The following is a 16,923-nucleotide window of genomic DNA, read 5'->3' on the forward strand; positions in this document are numbered from 1 at the left end:
ACCAACCCTGGACCAAACCCAACACTCTGGTTTTGATACCAAAAACCCCGCCTCCAAAAAAAGGGCGTTCAAGAAAGAGAGAAAAACCTTTCAAAACAATTAATACAAACCATTGATTGGCCACAGGAACCAGCCAATCACACACATGTCCCCACCTGCGGTCACGTGACCCAACCCTCTCTCTTATACACTCATAATGCGTTTCCCACGCACGCTGTTGCACCCGACAAGCAAATACAGGACATCTGTGGCCTAAAGTGGACACACCATTACGTTTAGCGGGCGGCATCTGCTCAAAAGCCAAGCCGACGGCTTGGAGCGGTCTTCGCGTGGCTGACCTCCTCCCGCGTCCTCACCTTGGCACCTTGTCTGCGCGCGCGCCGGGACAAAGAACGAGTCGGTGCTAATCCCCTCTCCCAGACTAAAGGGGCGCCGCCGCCCGCCTGAACAGACCACGGGAAGAGACGCTGCCAGCCCAGGCGACCATCGTCGAGGGGAACGACCCGTCAACGAAAAGCGCCCGGCGCTGGCTTCGCAAATTCTCCAAAACTTATACCGCGCGCCTTTTCGACACTATGAGACACACCATCATTCAGCTTCCCGTCAGCTTGTCATGCCGAATGACCCAGCCACCTCCGGCGCGACAGAGGTACTCAGGCTAAGCACCCCCGTCCTTTGACACACAAAAGGACGGGCACAACACACGCTCTCCGCGGCTCCGAACTAGCGTCCGTGCGGCTACATGAAAGGGACACAGGATCGTAGCTACCAGCGGAGACGATGCCAATACATGGGCCAACTGCGGCCTTCATTAATTACAGGCGGAGCCCGAACTTAACAGAGGTGGTTCAAAGCAATCATCGTGAAGTGTCACACGATGATAAAGCTCATTGAACAATGATAGGCGGGAAAGTTGGCGGCGATGGGCTAGATCGGGTAGTTCGGCGCGACGTTTTAGTGCTATGACGCTAGAATGACGTGCGTAGTCTGAATATATGAAGCGGGCTGCACGGTTTTGCCGAGATTCAATATCAGTTATTATGTATGCTTGGTTGCGATCCCAAATGGCTGATGCATATTCTATTTTAGGATGTATGAGTGCAGTAAAGGCAAGTTTTCGAATTTTAGATGGAACATGTTTAAGGTTACGCTTGAGTAAACCTAAAGAGCGATTGCGGTTTTCCGGCAAAGAGAAAACAAGTGGCATATTTTGAGCAAAACGTAAAAACACAGCTAAAATTACCACTGTTCGCCTATTTTACAAAAGCCTTGTCTTGAATTTTTTCGATCAAAACAAAAAAATGCGTTATAAATTATACATAACTACAAAATACAAACAAGCACACGGTCAACCTTAGAGCTTGTCGCCCGAACGCCAAGCGGTACAGTGCAAAAAGGTTACAATAGATGGTGCAAAAGCAATGCAACCACGAGAAAATTGAATTCCAACATGGAAACCTCTAGAGCGTTAATTATTTCAAAACCGAAAGAGGAGCGCAAGAGTGCGAGTAATGTGAGGAGAAGAAAGATGAGCTAGCTAATTGACGTGGGCCGCAGAAAACGCTCAAATTCATTCACGTTTTTCAACCACATTTGCAGCCAAGTGATCATGCACGCGCACATTTTCTTCTTCATGCTGGTATTTCCATGTTTGCAGCTTACTAGGATATAATATTTGAAACATAATTATTTTATTCTAGGAGCCACGGCAACATTGTTTTACTCTCCTTTACTTATGAACGCTTGACAACACCACGGCCTATTTCAGGGTAGGTGACGGCAAAAGTAATTGTTAAGTGCATGACGAGTGTTTCTCTCCAACATAGTTAACACGAATGAATTATCACTTGCTTATGACTTCTGGCAACGCTATAAACGATACAGCCAGTGTCCCCATTTCTGCCCGTGTTGATGATTCGCAAATCGCCTGAAGTAACCTGCTGCCCCAACGGCAGCCATGGTAGCCTGGCGGCAAAAAGCACAAATTAAAATGCTTACCTATGTAGTATTCCCTTGTTGGTGCAAAACTGTTGGAGCGATCTAGAATCTCCTTTGCACTGCAGAACGTTTTGATGGCTTCAAAGTTGTTGAGAACGACAATGTCAGAAAAGTACACCTTGAGCCTGTGGAGGACGGAGATCCCAAAAAAAAATATTCTGACGTACCATACCGCTTCGATTAAGAAAAAATAATATAGCTCAGCGCTGTAACGTGACTTGGATACAAAGGGTACTGAAATATGACACCCTCCGGTAAGGCCAACTAGTAATATTGTGCGAAGATAATCAAAGGCTGCCAAAAGGGGTGCGTAGCACAAAGGACCGGTGAACTTTTAAGTGAGGAGCACTTTAGGGGCCGCGCCTGTCGTCGTAGCTCAAACGGGGTCACGGCGTCACGCGGCGCCAAGCACCCAAACACAGGCTTCGAAAAGATACCTGCTTGTCCCTCGATTCTGCCTTCCGGGCAGATGTTAAGAGAATATTTGAACGAGAGGTTTATATAGACGGAACCGTTTCAAACTTTAGACGGAATGCGCAAAAAAATACCAATATTCTCTGATTCTAATTTTGTAACAGCCATTGAAGCAGCAGTCTGAGTTGCTGAAATCGCCCATATATTTAACGTTGGCTTTTTACTTCTATTGGTTGTCGATTTTTGATATGTATAATTACTGCTTTTGTTGTATAATCCTGTGTTTTGTACTGTTGTTACAATGCTGTACTGCAAGTGTTTAGATTTCTCATGTATAACGTTATGCATGAATTTAGTTCGGTTACAATTTTGCTGTTTGTATTCTATTTTCTACTGTAACCCCCCTACAACAATTTTCAATGGGAGATGTGGATACTTCTAATAAATAAATAAATAAAACTCCTGCAACCGCTAGCATTGGTCATAAATCTTCCCATTGTTTAGCGCAGAGAAATCTGCAGGTCCATTTGAGAGAGAATATATGTACCTAGCTGCGTGCCGCGCGTTCATTTCGTTAGGAATAATCGTTGGGTTGGTGTTTGCGATAGTAAGCGACAAACGGTGGCCGCGGAAGAAAAAAACGACGCGTTCAAAATGGCGCCGAAAGGCTCCAGCACGTGGGAGATGAAAGCAACCAGAAAAATAATAGAACTCCCGCACTTGCTGTTCCAGTCAGAACAGGAAACAAAAGGTAAAGAAAAGGATGCGAGGTGTCCAGTAAAAGGCGCGCGGGGACTGCGAAGAGGGAAAAATTGAATAGCATTGAACAAAGTTCTGTTCTATTAATCAAGAGAGGAGTGAGACAGGGAGGTGAAAGAACGTGTGGGGTGGCAGCAAAGAGCGGAGAACGGCTCCAGAGCCGTTCCGACGAAACTCTGTTCTGCACCCAACAGGTTTACTATTAGTGGAACTGCTTTAACTTTTTTCAGAGTTCTAAATTGGTTTGGTAGAGCTATTGTGAGCGCGAAGCTCCGAAGCGTAGAAAATCATTTATTTCACTGCTCCATTATCCCCATCAGCAAACACATCGAGGAACGCTTCGGCTTCTACGAGTCTGATCATCATCATCGTTGGTGGCTGGTCCGGTGTTCCGAGACGGCTTAGTCGTACAATAAACGCCTTACCTCACCGAGTAACCAAGGCCCTTACAAGTGGTGGAGGTTGCGCTCGATCCCGTCCTCAACTTCTTCCAAGCAGACCCCTGGAGCTCCGTTCAGGTAGGCGTTTGCCTCTAGCAGCGATGCAGCGTGAGGCCGGAAGCAGTCCCGCTGGCACCTTCCCTGCTACGCCTCTGGCATTTGCTATCACCAGCTGCCAGCGCGATCCTCCTCATTTCGCCGGGCTCTACCATGAAGACGTTGAAGACTGGCTGGATCAGTTTACTCGAGTCAGTGCGTTTAACCGTTGGGATGACGTGGCGAAGCTACAGAACGTCGGGTTTCCCTTGAACAAGGTGGCACAAACATGGTTTCTTAACAACAACCACCGGCTCGCCGACTGGGCCACCTTTTATCAGGAGCTGCGCCAGATATTCGGTAGGCCAACCGCTCGGTCAGACATGGCGAAAAGGAAGCTGGCCAGTCACCTTCAAGGCCCTGAGGAGACGTATGCGTCTTACATAGAGGACGTTCTCGCTCTATGTCGCCGCGTGGATACAAGCATGCCGGAGGCCGACAAGGTTCGCCATGTCCTTAAGGGCATAGCACCTTTTGCCTTCAACGCTCTTGTAATTCAAAATCCTTCGACCATGAGCGATATCCGGACAACCTGTCAGCGCCTGGACGAACTGCAAGCCGTCCGTCTGCAAGCAAATGGTCTTGCTATGCAACCACAGGGGGACGTAGACCTACGCGCCCTCATACGTCAAATAATCCGCGAAGACCTCCAGTTCAATGACCCGCCGTCTCCTCCACGCGATTCCTTTCGCTCGGAAGCGCTCCAGTTGCGCGACCTCGTGAAGGAAGAGCTGGCCTCCATGACGGGTGTGATGCCGACGCCACCCCCCTTACTACAACTCCCACCCCGTCCTACTCGGCGATGGTATCGCGACCGCCCCTGCCTCAAGATGCCCCGTTCGCACCCGCACATGTAACAGCGATCTCCGCAGCGACCGTTCCACGGGGGTACTACACCAACGTGCGAACCCCTCGCCATGCTTTCCCGAGCGACCGACCCGTCTGCTATTACTGCGGGATCCGGGGCCACATATCCCGCTTCTGCCGACGCCGTATGCAAGATGAGCGAAGAGGGTACGCGCCGTTTGAACGAGATTTCGGTTATCCTTACGGTTCACAACGTCGTGTCTATGATTCAACCCCGCGACGCTCATCGCCACCCTCTCCCTCGTTTGAACCGCCTCAGACCAATCGTCCCTCCCGCCGCTGATCACCCTCACCGTATCGACGGTCCGTGTCTCCTCTTCACCCGGCTTCCCACGTTCCCGACAGCCGCTCGGAAAACTAGCGCCAGCAGTTTTCGGAGGTGAAACTGCGTCGCTCGGAAAATGCTCAAGTCCTCCTCAACGACCATCAAACATTTTATCTGTGCTAGTGGAAGGAATTTTTGTTAATGCTCTTGTGGATACTAGTGCAAGCGTTTCGGTTATTCATGCAGATTTGTGTTCGCGTCTCCGTAAGGTTAAAACTCCTTACACTGGTCCTTCACGGTGCAATGCCGACGGAGTCGTACTGCAACCCTCAGCGCAATGTACAGTTCGAGTATTCATAGATGGAATCCGTCATCACGTTCCCTGTGCAGTGCTTACTCCGTGTGCACACCAATTGATTCTGGGGTGGTGCTTTCTATCTTCGGCGTCCGCTGTCATTTCCTGCAATTTACCGGCTGTCGAACTCACGGCTACCCACTTCTCCAGCGTTGATGATGAGGAGCCGCCTCGGTTGGTGGCACAAGCTGATTTTGCTCCCTGGGCAAGAGACACTAATGACAATGTGCTCAGATAGGATTCGAGATGGTGACATTTTAGCCGTTCCTGCAGGGTCCTTCCTTCCTAAAGGAGTAGTCATTTCCACCTGCCTCGTTCGGTTTTCGAATGGGTCAGCGGTACTTGCTGCAACAAACGTCAGTTCAGAGCCGATCTTGCTGCCCAAAGGTGCTGCTATTGCTACTGCTGCTGCTGACAGCCAGGTCATGTCTGTTATGCCCATTTGCTCGTCGTCAGCAGGCCAGCGCCTTTCGGATCCTGCATCGTCATCGGCCGCTCTTGTCGCAACCATTAGCTCTGACCTCAGCCCTAAAGAGGCAGAGTCCCTCCTTGCTTTGCTTGAAAAACACGCAGCTTGTTTTGACTTCTCTTCGTCGAAGCTGGGGCAGACTTCCGCAACAGCACACCGCATTGACACGGATGGCTCTCGTATCATCCGCCGCCGTCCGTATCGTGTATCTTTGTCTGAACGAAAGATCATCGAGGACCACGTTTCGGACATGCTTGAACGCAACATCATTCGCCCTTCTGTTAGCCCGTGGTCGTCGCCCGTTGTTTTGGTTCGTAAAAAAGACGGATCAGTGCGTTTCTGCGTTGATTATCGTGCACTAAACAAAATTACCCGAAAAGATGTATACCCCATGCCCCGAATAGATGACGCTTTGGACTGTTTACAAGGTGCGGAATATTTCTCGAGCATTGACCTCCGATCCGGCTATTGGCAAATCTCGATGCATGAATCTGACAAAGAAAAAACCGCGTTTTCCACCCCGGACGGACTTTATGAATTCAATGTTATGCCTTTTGGATTATGTAATGCCCCAGCTACTTTTGAGTGTCTCATGGATACAGTCCTGCGTGGACTCAAATGGAGGACATGTTTATGTTATTTGCATGATGTTGTGATCTTCTAATCGACTTTTCCTCAACATCTTGAGCGCTTGAACGAAGTACTTACCTGTTTAGCAAATGCTGGACTTCAGCTCAACACAAATAAATGCCGTTTTGCCAGCAAAACAATCAAAGTCCTCGGTCATGTTGTCAGCAAAGAAGGCATCCAACCAGACCCTGACAAAATAACAGCTGTGCTCAATTTTCCTCGACCGCTACAACAAAAAGCCCTCCGCAGTTTCCTCGGCTTTGCTTCTTACTTTCGCCGTTTTATTCCCGGTTTTGCCACCCTTGCTTCACCTCTTAACAGGCTTCTGCAATCCGACGTTCCCTTCACCTGGTCCGACGACTGTGAAAAAGCTTTTCACGCTCTTAAAGGTGCGCTTACTTGTCGCCCAGTGTTGTGCCACTTCGATGAGACAAGACCCGCACTTCTCCATACCGACGCCAGTGGGACCGGCATTGGCGCCGTTCTCCTCCAACGGGATGACCAATCAAGAGAGCGGTCTGTTGCTTATGCCAGTCGCTCTCTCACGCTCGCCGAAAAAGACTACAGCATCAAAGAACAGGAATGCCTTGCCGTCGTTTCGGCTATCCAGAAATTTCGGCCATATTAATACGGCCGCCATTTCACCATTGTAACCGATCATCACGCACTCTGCTGGTTATCGACTTTAAAGAACCTTACTGGACGCCTTGGACGGTGGATTCTTCGTTTACAAGAATACGACTTCTCTGTCACATACAAGTCGGGCAAGAAACACCTCGATGCAGACGCGCTATCGCGCTGCCCGCTGTCGCCTTCACATACTGCTTGCGTAACGCCACCGGCAAAAGCGTTGCCGCTTGCGCCTGTCAGCTCCATTGCGGTCGGTGAACGCTTTGAGCTTAAAAAGCTCCACCAAGAAGACCACTATTGTCAAAGCATAGTCGACGGACTGAGTGGTAGAACACAGCCTCCAAACAGTCGCTTGCGCCGCCAGCAAACAAAATTTCGGGTTGTTGATGGCGTGTTGCATCGTCAAAATTACCATCCTACTGGAGAAAAGTGGGTTCCCGTTGTACCCCGGGCACTGCAGCATATCATTTTGGAGGCCTTTCATGACGATGCGACCGCTGGCCACCTCGGATATCAGAAAACGTATGACCGCATCCGAGCCCGTTTCTTTTGGCCTGGCATGTCCACAAGCGTATCCAAGTATGTCGCGTCCTGTACCTCCTGCCAGCGTCACAAGCGCCCTACAACACCTCCGGCTGGACAGCTACAACCTATCTTGTGCCCCGCGGAGCCTTTTGAGGTTGTTGGGATTGATTTGTACGGGCCGCTACCTAGACCTCCTACCGGTTACCGCTGGATCGTCACAGCTGTGGACCATCTGACACGCTATTCTGAAACGGCTCCCTTGCATACTGTATGTGCCGAAGAGGTCGCTAGCATCTTTTTGCACAGCATCGTCTTGCGGCATGACGCCCCCCGTATCCTGCTAAGCGACAGGGGTAGAACGTTTCTCTCGAACATCGTTGCAGAAGTCCTGCATGCTTCACGAACTGTTCACAAATTGACCACCGAATATCACCCTCAAACAAATGGACTTACTGAAAGATTTCATCGCACGCTTTCTGACATGCTTTCAATGTACATTGCACCTGATCACAGCAATTGGGACCACATACTCCCTTTCGTAACGTTCGCTTACAATACGGCTACCCAACGCACCACCGGTTATTACCCATTCTTCCTAGTATACGGCCGCCAACCGTCCTCGCCACTAGACACCTGTTTCTTTACCGCCCCTGTATCACGTTCTGCTCCAAGCACTGAACAGTTCATCTCTCGCGTGAAGTATTGCCGCCAGCTTGCCCGTGATCGCACTACTGAGTGTCAGCAGGACAGGACCGAGCGCTACAACGCATCTAACCGGACTGTTGATTTCCGACCTGGCGATGAAGTTTAGTTATGGACCCCTTTCCGGGTTCCTGGACTTTGCGAAAAATTCCTTCACCGTTTCCTTGGACCGTACACCGTTCTAGAGAAAACCTCACCGGTCAACTTCCGCATAACCCCCGTAACTCCACCTGCCGACCGCCGATGCCGTGGCACCGAGATTGTGCACGTGTCTTGGCTCAAGCCGTTCCATCGTCGTCCTTCCGTGTGATTGCGGCCGGGAGGCCGCCTTGACGAGCGGGGGGGAATAAGTGTGAGCGCGAAGCTCCGAAGCGTAAAAAATCATTTATTTCACTGCTCCATTATCCCCATCAGCAAACACATCGAGGAACGCTTCGTCTTCTACGATTCTGCTCATCATCATCGTTGGTGGCTGGTCCGGTGTTCCGAGACGGCTTAGTCGTACAATAAACGCCTTACCTCACCGAGTAACCAAGGCCCTTACACTATTTATTTGGGAGTACGTTGCTTCCCGTATTTACTTTTGCGCCAGTGTATTTTTCACCTCCAGCTGAGCCTTGGTCCTATCCGGACATTAGGCACAACCTCATAATACTTGTTCCAGTACAGTGCACAGGGAAAATTTTATGTGTATGTGTACAGAACATGTATGTGTCACATACAGAACACCTTCATATATTATGCTTTCCAGATTTTTTTATTGAACACATCGCCACATTATTTTTGTTTGTTTCGTCACAGGACACAAAGTTTGGAGCAGCACAAAGCGCCAAATCAATTGCGAACGGTGTGCTTCGTTGGCAATCCAAATTCAAGCTCATTGTCGCCTTCACCCATGGCGAGCTAGGTGGGTCAGTAAATCACGGCGCAGAAAATGGAGCTGCAGGGCCGGTATCTCTGGGGTGTCACATGGCGGCAGAGTTTCGGAATCACCGTTTTCTTCTAGTTTATGTTCCGTTTCATATTTGCAACGTCCGTTCAAATTCAGCTCGGGGAAACAAAAAAAAAACAATCCGCACTCTCGTTGGACCAAGGCGGGTCCAAAGTCGGTCCAGCCCTTTTCGAAGGCCATTTGGGACCCAGCACTCCCAGAGTATTGAAAGTTACATGGGCGCAAGACTTTATTCCTAATCGCAGATGCCGCAGTAATGATAATCCAGAACTTGTTTCACCGAGACGCAACAATTGCATAAGCAAAAGGTGAGACACCTGAAGACTAAGAGGTGTTGACTGCGCCTTATGGAGGATCTTGTTGTTTCCAGCTGCTTGAGGAACGATAAGAGACAGCCTAAGCCGTTTCCTATGTAAGCATTTGAACCACTCGTATTGTGTCTCTGAAGGCGATATGAGAGGAAACGTATAGAGCATGCCGTTCAAGATCCAGGCTCCATACAACTTGGATATAGAGCCTGGGTGATTTCCTCATGTCACACCGGCAATTCTCCGTAGTACATGAAGTATTTGCGCCAAGGAGGAAACTACAGAGTCGACAACCTTTTGCTAATTTAACCTATGGTCGAAAACAATTCCTAGAAATCGTGCCTGGGTAGCTTGGTGCATGTGGATGCCATTCATTTCTATCGTTGCTCACCAGCAAATACAATAAATCAAGATTTCTCCGCTGATAGTGTCAGCCCTACTGTTGAAAGGTACGGTTGAACAGACTAAACAGCATGTTGTGTTATTACACGCAATCGCTTTGTCTGATATCCGGTCAGCCAGATGCAGATGTCTTCCGCATATATTGACATTCGAGCTTTTGACAGATGATTCTCCAGCGTAGAAGGCAGGGCAGCCATGGCTACATTGAAAAGAATGCGCGACAGAACACTTCCCTGGTGTACGCCTCATACAACAGTTCTTTTTGAACTTAGGACACCTGCATTAAGTGGTCGGTCAAGAAAACTCTAATGACTCGGAGTCTCCTCCATTTCTTGCAGATGGCTGAAAATAGCACTTCGCCAGACAGTCGTATGCCTTAGCCACATCAAGAAACAGAGCGACAGTGGGAAAGCCTATTGCTCTATTATGTTCTAAGTGGCTGACCAAATCCAGTACACTATCTTGGACGCTAAGCCGCTGGTGGAAGCCGGTCATGCAGGCAGGAATCTTTTTCCGATGCTCTAGCCAACAGATCAGTCTGACACATACTAGCTGTTTCGTGAGCTTTGGACGGCAGAAGTAACTTATACCGGCCTGTATGTTGAGAGGTCCGTTGTATCCATGTTAGGTGTAGGAACCGGTACCATCCAGGCCAGCTTCAACGGTTAAGTAATGTCGCCTGTCATCCAAATAAGGTTTACAAAACTCGAGAGACTATGCTGGTAGTCCCACGGCAGGCTAGGCAGCATTTGGTTCATGGTGCCGTCAGGGCGAGCTGCACACCGTCTCCGTAAGCTAGAAATGGCTGTTTGAAGCTGCCTCAGCGTGAACGGGCTATCCATTGCGGAAACTGAGGAGTAAGGGCAAGCCACTGATTCAATGCTGCGTAATTGCAGCCACACATGTGTTACATATAGTGATGTCGAAGATACGTAGACGTCAGCGAACTCTTCAGCCAGAGATGGTAGTCTTGCCTTTGATTAAAGCCATTGCCAGAAAAGGCTTGAAGGGCGAGTTTTGCCTTGAAAGGAGTTCACCGCTCCCCAGATACGTGGCGATGGAGTGAATACACTTAACGTTGCGCGAAATGCCGCCCATTGATTTCACCAGAGTTTATTGGTGTAACGCCGAATGGGTGAATTTAACCTATTGAAAGTCGCCTTCAATGCTAAGTCTTCCTTCCGCGTGAGTTGACACTCCACGCTTATTCGTGCCGCACAGAGGTTTTTCCGCATTAAGTCAGGGACCGGGAAGTGCTTGAGTATCTTGAGCAGCATGGTCTCTGCTTCCTTGCTTGTTATCATGGTGTATAATAGGTGGCCAGAAGCCACTTCTAATTCCGCTCGGAACTTGTCCCAGTTGGCAACCTGGAAAATCTCAGAGGCCCGTTGTCGATATCCTGCTGTGTCAATAAAGATAGGTTAATGATCACTACACATTCCGTGTGGCGCCACTCTCCACCCTAATTGAATATCAGTGGAAATCATGGTTACGTTATTGGCACTACTACCAGTAGAATGCCTGAAGAAGGTTGGAGTGCCATCATTTGCAACACAGACAACGAACCTATCAATCACGTCTGCTAGATGTTTTCCTTGAGCGTCTGTCGCTTTATCTGCCCACCGCGGATCGTGCGCATAAAATTTCCACATAAAACACGAGGGGCTTAGTAATGGCCACAGAGTTGCTCCAGGAACGCCTTCACAACAACCTTTTTCCATGGTGGGAGGTAGACTGGAGCCTATTTGGAGCCTATTCTTGGAGATTTGGATTTGAATTTCTTGGAGCCTATTTGGAAGCTGACCGCCACAACTGCGGCGGCGTCTGAGCAAAGGTCCCGATGAGACACAACAGCGTGCAGAACCTCACGTAGAACAAACAAAGCGGCGCTCCCCTGTGGAAAAGTGGGAAGGCTGGATTTTTATAGGAATGTAACCGGAAAGTGACCTCTATCCTAATAGTCCGGCTTCCGTAAAAGCCAATATTGGTGTTTGTGACTTTTCGACGACTAGATTTACCTCAGCCAATCGACAGGTAAGCCCAGCACAGTTACATTGCATAATAAAGGGCGCTGAGTTTGTCTTTGTGGTCAAAGTTGCTTTAGCAAAGACATCGTCCTCTGGCAGGAGCATCGCATAAAATCCCAATGTTACTGGTTCCAAGCTAAGCATGCCTCTAGAAAGGTCTTTAAAAAGCTTGGGGCCATAGAAGCAAGTTTTGACCAGAGGGCTGCAAAAAGGGCTCGTATAACATTCCTACCTTCCTCCATCTCAGTTTCGGTAGAATGGACACGGCGCTCCTTCAAGATGTTGGCATATCTTTCACAGGGAGCTCTCGTGACGCCGGTGGTTGAGCGCTTGCCGGATTTTCCGTCGTCTTGAATTCATTGTTGGCTTCTTGTGCGTTTACAGCCGGGAAGCTCCATTTGTCAGGAGGTGTGAACAGTGCTGGATAGGATTTGGGTCTCTCGATGAAGGCTTTCATACTGACTATAAATGGGAAGCCGCTGTAATTTCCAGGGTGGTTGCTGTTACAGTTGGCACAAATGAAACTGGCAGTGCATTTCCGCAAGTCATGCGGGCTGCCACGTCGCTTACAGGGCTGATCTCCACTCCAGAATTTTGCCACATGGCCAAAACACCCGCGTATGAAGCAACGAGGAGGCGTCTCCGTGTAGTCGGCCGTTTCATGCCTTCTAAATCCAAGGTTGATGGTTCTCAGCGGTGAAAAGCTCGGCGCGAACGACAATACCGCAGCCTGAGCTGGAGTGGTTTTCCATTCGTCCACCAATGAGCCATTTGAAGGGGAATTCTTCTCATGTGCAGTACGCCTTGAGGCCTGAGGCATTCGAGTAGGTCCTTCTCCTTATACCACCTGGGCACACCCTTCATTGTGCATGTGTTCTGCAGGTAGGAATGTCGGGGGTCGAGCAGAAAAGGCAATTCCTCCTACCTGGTAGCTTCGAAACAAAACATTCACCTCCTTTTCATCGCCGCGTCGAGAAGGAACCCTGAGCAGTGAACATGCTGTGAATAGGTGCTTTTCTAAGCAAAGTTTTGGAGGCTCAGAATAGGACTATAGTGTTCACCTTCCTGACGTCTTGATCACTTTTAGTCGGGAACATGAGCACAGGTATGCCGACTGAAGCATTTTTTGCGATGGATCCCTAAATTAAAGCCTTCCTTTTCGACGCCAGTCATCTGTATGCCCAATTCGCTGCCACCAACAATCATGTCAATGTCTCCTTTAGAAATAGCTTCACTGGCATTGTCTCCTTTAGAAGTAACATAACTGGTATTTTCTTCGCCAAAGATTACCGGTGAGGGCTCCATTGAGGCCGCAACACGCTTCTCGGGAGGGTGAACCATGTCTGGTTGTCCGGGGCCGGCGCCACTCGATGTGCGAGGTCCTTTCAGGGTGGTGGACTCCGAGGAGGACCCGGGAGGCGCATATGGAGAAAACCTCCGTGACCACCAGGCAGGTGTTCTAGCCGAAATTATCCCAAATCTCGCAAAACTACCGCAAAAAGCAGTGACGGAATAAAAGGCAGCTTATGAGCGAACTTCTTCGTCTTCTTCGAGATTCAATTGCTCAGAAAAGTGTGGTGAGCAATGAAAAGTACAGCGCTTTTCAGCGATTTTAGGGCGCAGCTGTCAAGTCTCCGCTCCTGTGATTTCACGTCCACCCTCGTTTTAACCAAGAGAGGGACAAGGAAGCCGAAGAAAGAGCGAAGAGAAAGCGGAAGAGGACAGGATGTCAAAACTGTTACGAGGAAGCGGTGGGCTCCGACTACAGGTCAACCCGTGATCGGCGGCGGGGACCGGCTAAAAGAACGCCGGAGTAGCGGGCGCCGTAGTGCGTTCGCCGAAGACGCAATCACTTCCTCAGACGAAGGAAGTGCTTCATTCTCCGCTGCTGCTAGGCGCGCTGCCCGGGAAGACACTCAGCTTCGCCGACGCCCGAGTACAGAAGTGGGCGACACTGAAGCACCAACTATGTGCCGTCACCGAGAAGATTCTGCAGCCCGCGCTTCTCTCAAATTTAAAATTAGGGAGTATTGTGGTCGTAAGTCCAATATTTGTTCTGCAATTGAACCAAGCCGTCCTCTTGGTAATGCGCGATAACTGAGCATAATATAGCTCGCTTTCCCGACAAGAGAATGGCGATATTCAATATATAAGACCTATTTAAAACTAAGAAATCGCTAGGTAGCGCTAGAAGGTTTCGCCGAAAAATATTGTCTGACCATCAAGCAGTATTGGATCCACATCCAAGGTACTCGTATAAACTGGCTGCTCCGGAACGCCATAAGGAATGAAGCTTCACATGTAACCTCATCGAATTCGGTCTACACTTCTGCTACATTTTCCGGTTTTATTCCAGACAGCATTCCTTTAATTTTTATACATCTCACTGTCAATTAGCTGTACATTTTGCAAAGCAGCGTACTCTACAGTAGGCCCCACCAAGGTATCATAACCCGAGACAAATTTGCACTCTATAAATTCGTTGGGCAAACCAACCCCGACAATAAGGATAAATAAATGCACTTCCTTACCTGAATACAGGTCCATGCTCCTTGGCCCATTTCAAAGCCGCTTTTCTATGAAAATCATAGCGGAAAAGCTCCACATGGCCCCAAAGGCTGCTTTTAGCAGGCATAGGTGGGAGGCGTGATCCGGGTGGCATTCGGCGTCGCATTTGCATTTTATTCAGAAGTTGAACCGAAAGCCAGACTATAAATGCGAGAGTCAAAGTGCCCAAAATCGTTGGCCAGCTCATGTTGGGTACTGGGATATACATAAAAGATTCTTCACTTTCAAATTCTCGTTTCTGAAACAAAAATGCACAGTATGGAATACAACAAGGGAGGCTTCCGAACAATCAGTTTTATCACACAAATAGACACTAGGTTGTGTTAAAATCGCCCGTGTTTACCGAGAAGCAACGCCCATGACGACATGCGTCTTACATTAAAATCAAGTTTCCTTACAGAAGCTCGTGCTCATATTTCGATATCACTCTCGAACATCGCTTCGACTAACCTATGGTTGCGGATAAAAGAGACAATGAGAAACGTTGTGGCTTTAATCATAGCGTTGAAATATTGTTAGGAGCAAATTCAGCAAACATTGCGCTTTTACTATGTGGACTAGTTGCACAAAGAAATAACTAGGTTGTGTTCTAACTAATACCAAATTTCACGAAAAAGGTTGATACATAAACGTTTTCTGAAATTGTTTCGCTTCTTGTAAAATGACACGAAAGATACAGTACACTCGTGCAATGTCGTTACTCACGGCAGACAAGCGATTCAAAAAGCTTTCCTCTACCACGCCAGTCCTCAGTTCCCTCTCTCTCAGCTCTAGATTTCGATTCGAAGCAAACACCTTGTTTGCTTTTATTTGCATACAGCTCGTAGAAATACAAGCGCCATCCAGGACTGTCAGAATAGAAATATATTATTGAGGCATTCGTGACCAAACTATTCTTCGCATGTGTGGGACCACAGCTGTGGTACGCGGTGGAGCATGTTAAGAAAATCATGCAGGGTGATACTTCGAAATCGGTCAGCCCCGCATGCATGGCTTTGCGTTTGCCCCGTTTTCCACGCGGATATACTGCACTTTTCAATAATAAACCATCCAACGCTCACCTAAAAGGTTCATGAGTTGCCAGGAAGACCCTCTCACACAGATGGACGGCCAATTTAACCGAACAGGTCGAACGTATAAGCAGAAAACCTCGCTATTAAATACTTTCACAGGAACAGCGCGTCCAGTTGTATCCCCATTGTTGGTTGCGGCTTTCCAACTTCCAATGTAGTGGTCGTCATCACACGCAAGGCGGGTGGGCTCGCGTGGCTGTTGTGGTTGGACAGGTGTATGGAAGATGAAATATCGACCTGACCCAAATGTTTTCTTTTTATGCTCCAGACTGAGTTTTTGTGTTCCGTCTTTTTGTGACACGACATAGGCGTAAAAATGTATTGTGAAGCCATCCCAACTTCAAAAAGATAACTGCTCTGTTGGGGTGAGCGCAAAATAATATAAAAGCAATCAGTGCTCTTAGGGACTCGTCATGGGCGACTGCTCTAGCTCTTTAAACACGGTGCTAGATTTGTGCAGACGAACTCAGATAATTTTTACCTTTTCCCTTGTGCTTACCTCCGGGCGGTTCCGCCATCTCCCACTACTTCTGCACTGCCTTTACCAATTTCGAAACTGAGGTGTGCCCACTTTCTCTGAAGTACACATATACTAAAATGAAGTCGCATGTTTTCCAAACAATGTAAAGTTTCCGGTAACACCGACAGCATATCTGGCAACCAGTAGGGCATGTAGGCAGAGCTGCAGTGAGAAGCGCCTAAACTTTGGGCACTAGGAAACAATGCCCAAAAAGATAACGCAGGACGAAGCGAAAAGTAGGGGCTAGTTCGTGATGTGCAGCACCTACTATCTCCTACTGATGCCCTGATGGTTTCAGTCATGCGATGTTTCCAATGCGCCCAACTTTCACCTTTCGCTCGGTGTTTCTGAGGCTCGGTGTACATGCATTCCATCACGCCCGTGCCTACACAGATACACGCACACTGGCAAGGTAGTAAGCATTCTGGTGCCTGGCCAAATCTCCTGTTTTCCGGACACGGGTGACAAACAAGTTCGTGAATTTTATTTTTCTGAAACATAATAGTAAAATTGGCACACATAACCCTTAGGATAACGAACGGGTGTGGTTTGTTTTGTTTTGCAAGAAAATGGGTCGCTCGGCCTTGCTGGGACCAGGTGGTTTGTTTTAGAACCTAAAACACCGCTTAGATATATAACACACACAGTAAAGCAGGCCGGTGTCGCACTGACTCATTTGCTCCGCGGTGACCCCTTTGGCCTTTTGTGGGCTGCTTTTGTTTCAGCGGTGCTTTTTTTTCAGATATGCACAGTTATTGACAACCCCAACTCAGACTTCTGCTTCCAGTGCTGCTTGTTACAAAGCCGTCGTATTGAAGTTGACAGCATAGGCAGCACAGCCTCTTTCCAAAACAGGTCAAGCGCTCCATGCATGAAATTACCGTTTCAGGAGTTGTCTGCGTAATAATTGATTGAAATCTATG

General features: G+C 48.5%; 1 protein-coding gene across 2 annotated transcripts in view; it reads right to left on the reverse strand.

The window, feature by feature from the left end:
- Nucleotides 1-15,690, reverse strand: part of LOC144148912 (cytochrome P450 2C30-like) — a 74,997-nt gene extending 59,307 nt beyond the window's left edge. Inside the window, exons 1-3 of one of the 2 annotated variants that reach the window (XM_077680442.1) lie at nt 15,469-15,690; nt 14,371-14,645; nt 1,999-2,123 (exon numbers count right to left, since the gene is read on the reverse strand). In XM_077680442.1, coding sequence (XP_077536568.1) covers nt 1,999-2,123; nt 14,371-14,615 — 370 coding nt within the window. In that variant the 5' untranslated portion in view covers nt 14,616-14,645; nt 15,469-15,690. The remainder of the gene's footprint in view (nt 1-1,998; nt 2,124-14,370; nt 14,646-15,468) is intronic. The other variant, XM_077680441.1, reaches the window with a different exon arrangement.
- Between the last annotated feature and the right edge of the window lie 1,233 nt (nt 15,691-16,923).

This window comes from Haemaphysalis longicornis, unplaced genomic scaffold (assembly GCF_048455015.1).
Source record: "Haemaphysalis longicornis isolate Haplotype H1 unplaced genomic scaffold, Haemaphysalis longicornis Haplotype H1 scaffold_8, whole genome shotgun sequence".
Taxonomy (NCBI): Eukaryota; Metazoa; Arthropoda; class Arachnida; order Ixodida; family Ixodidae; genus Haemaphysalis; species Haemaphysalis longicornis.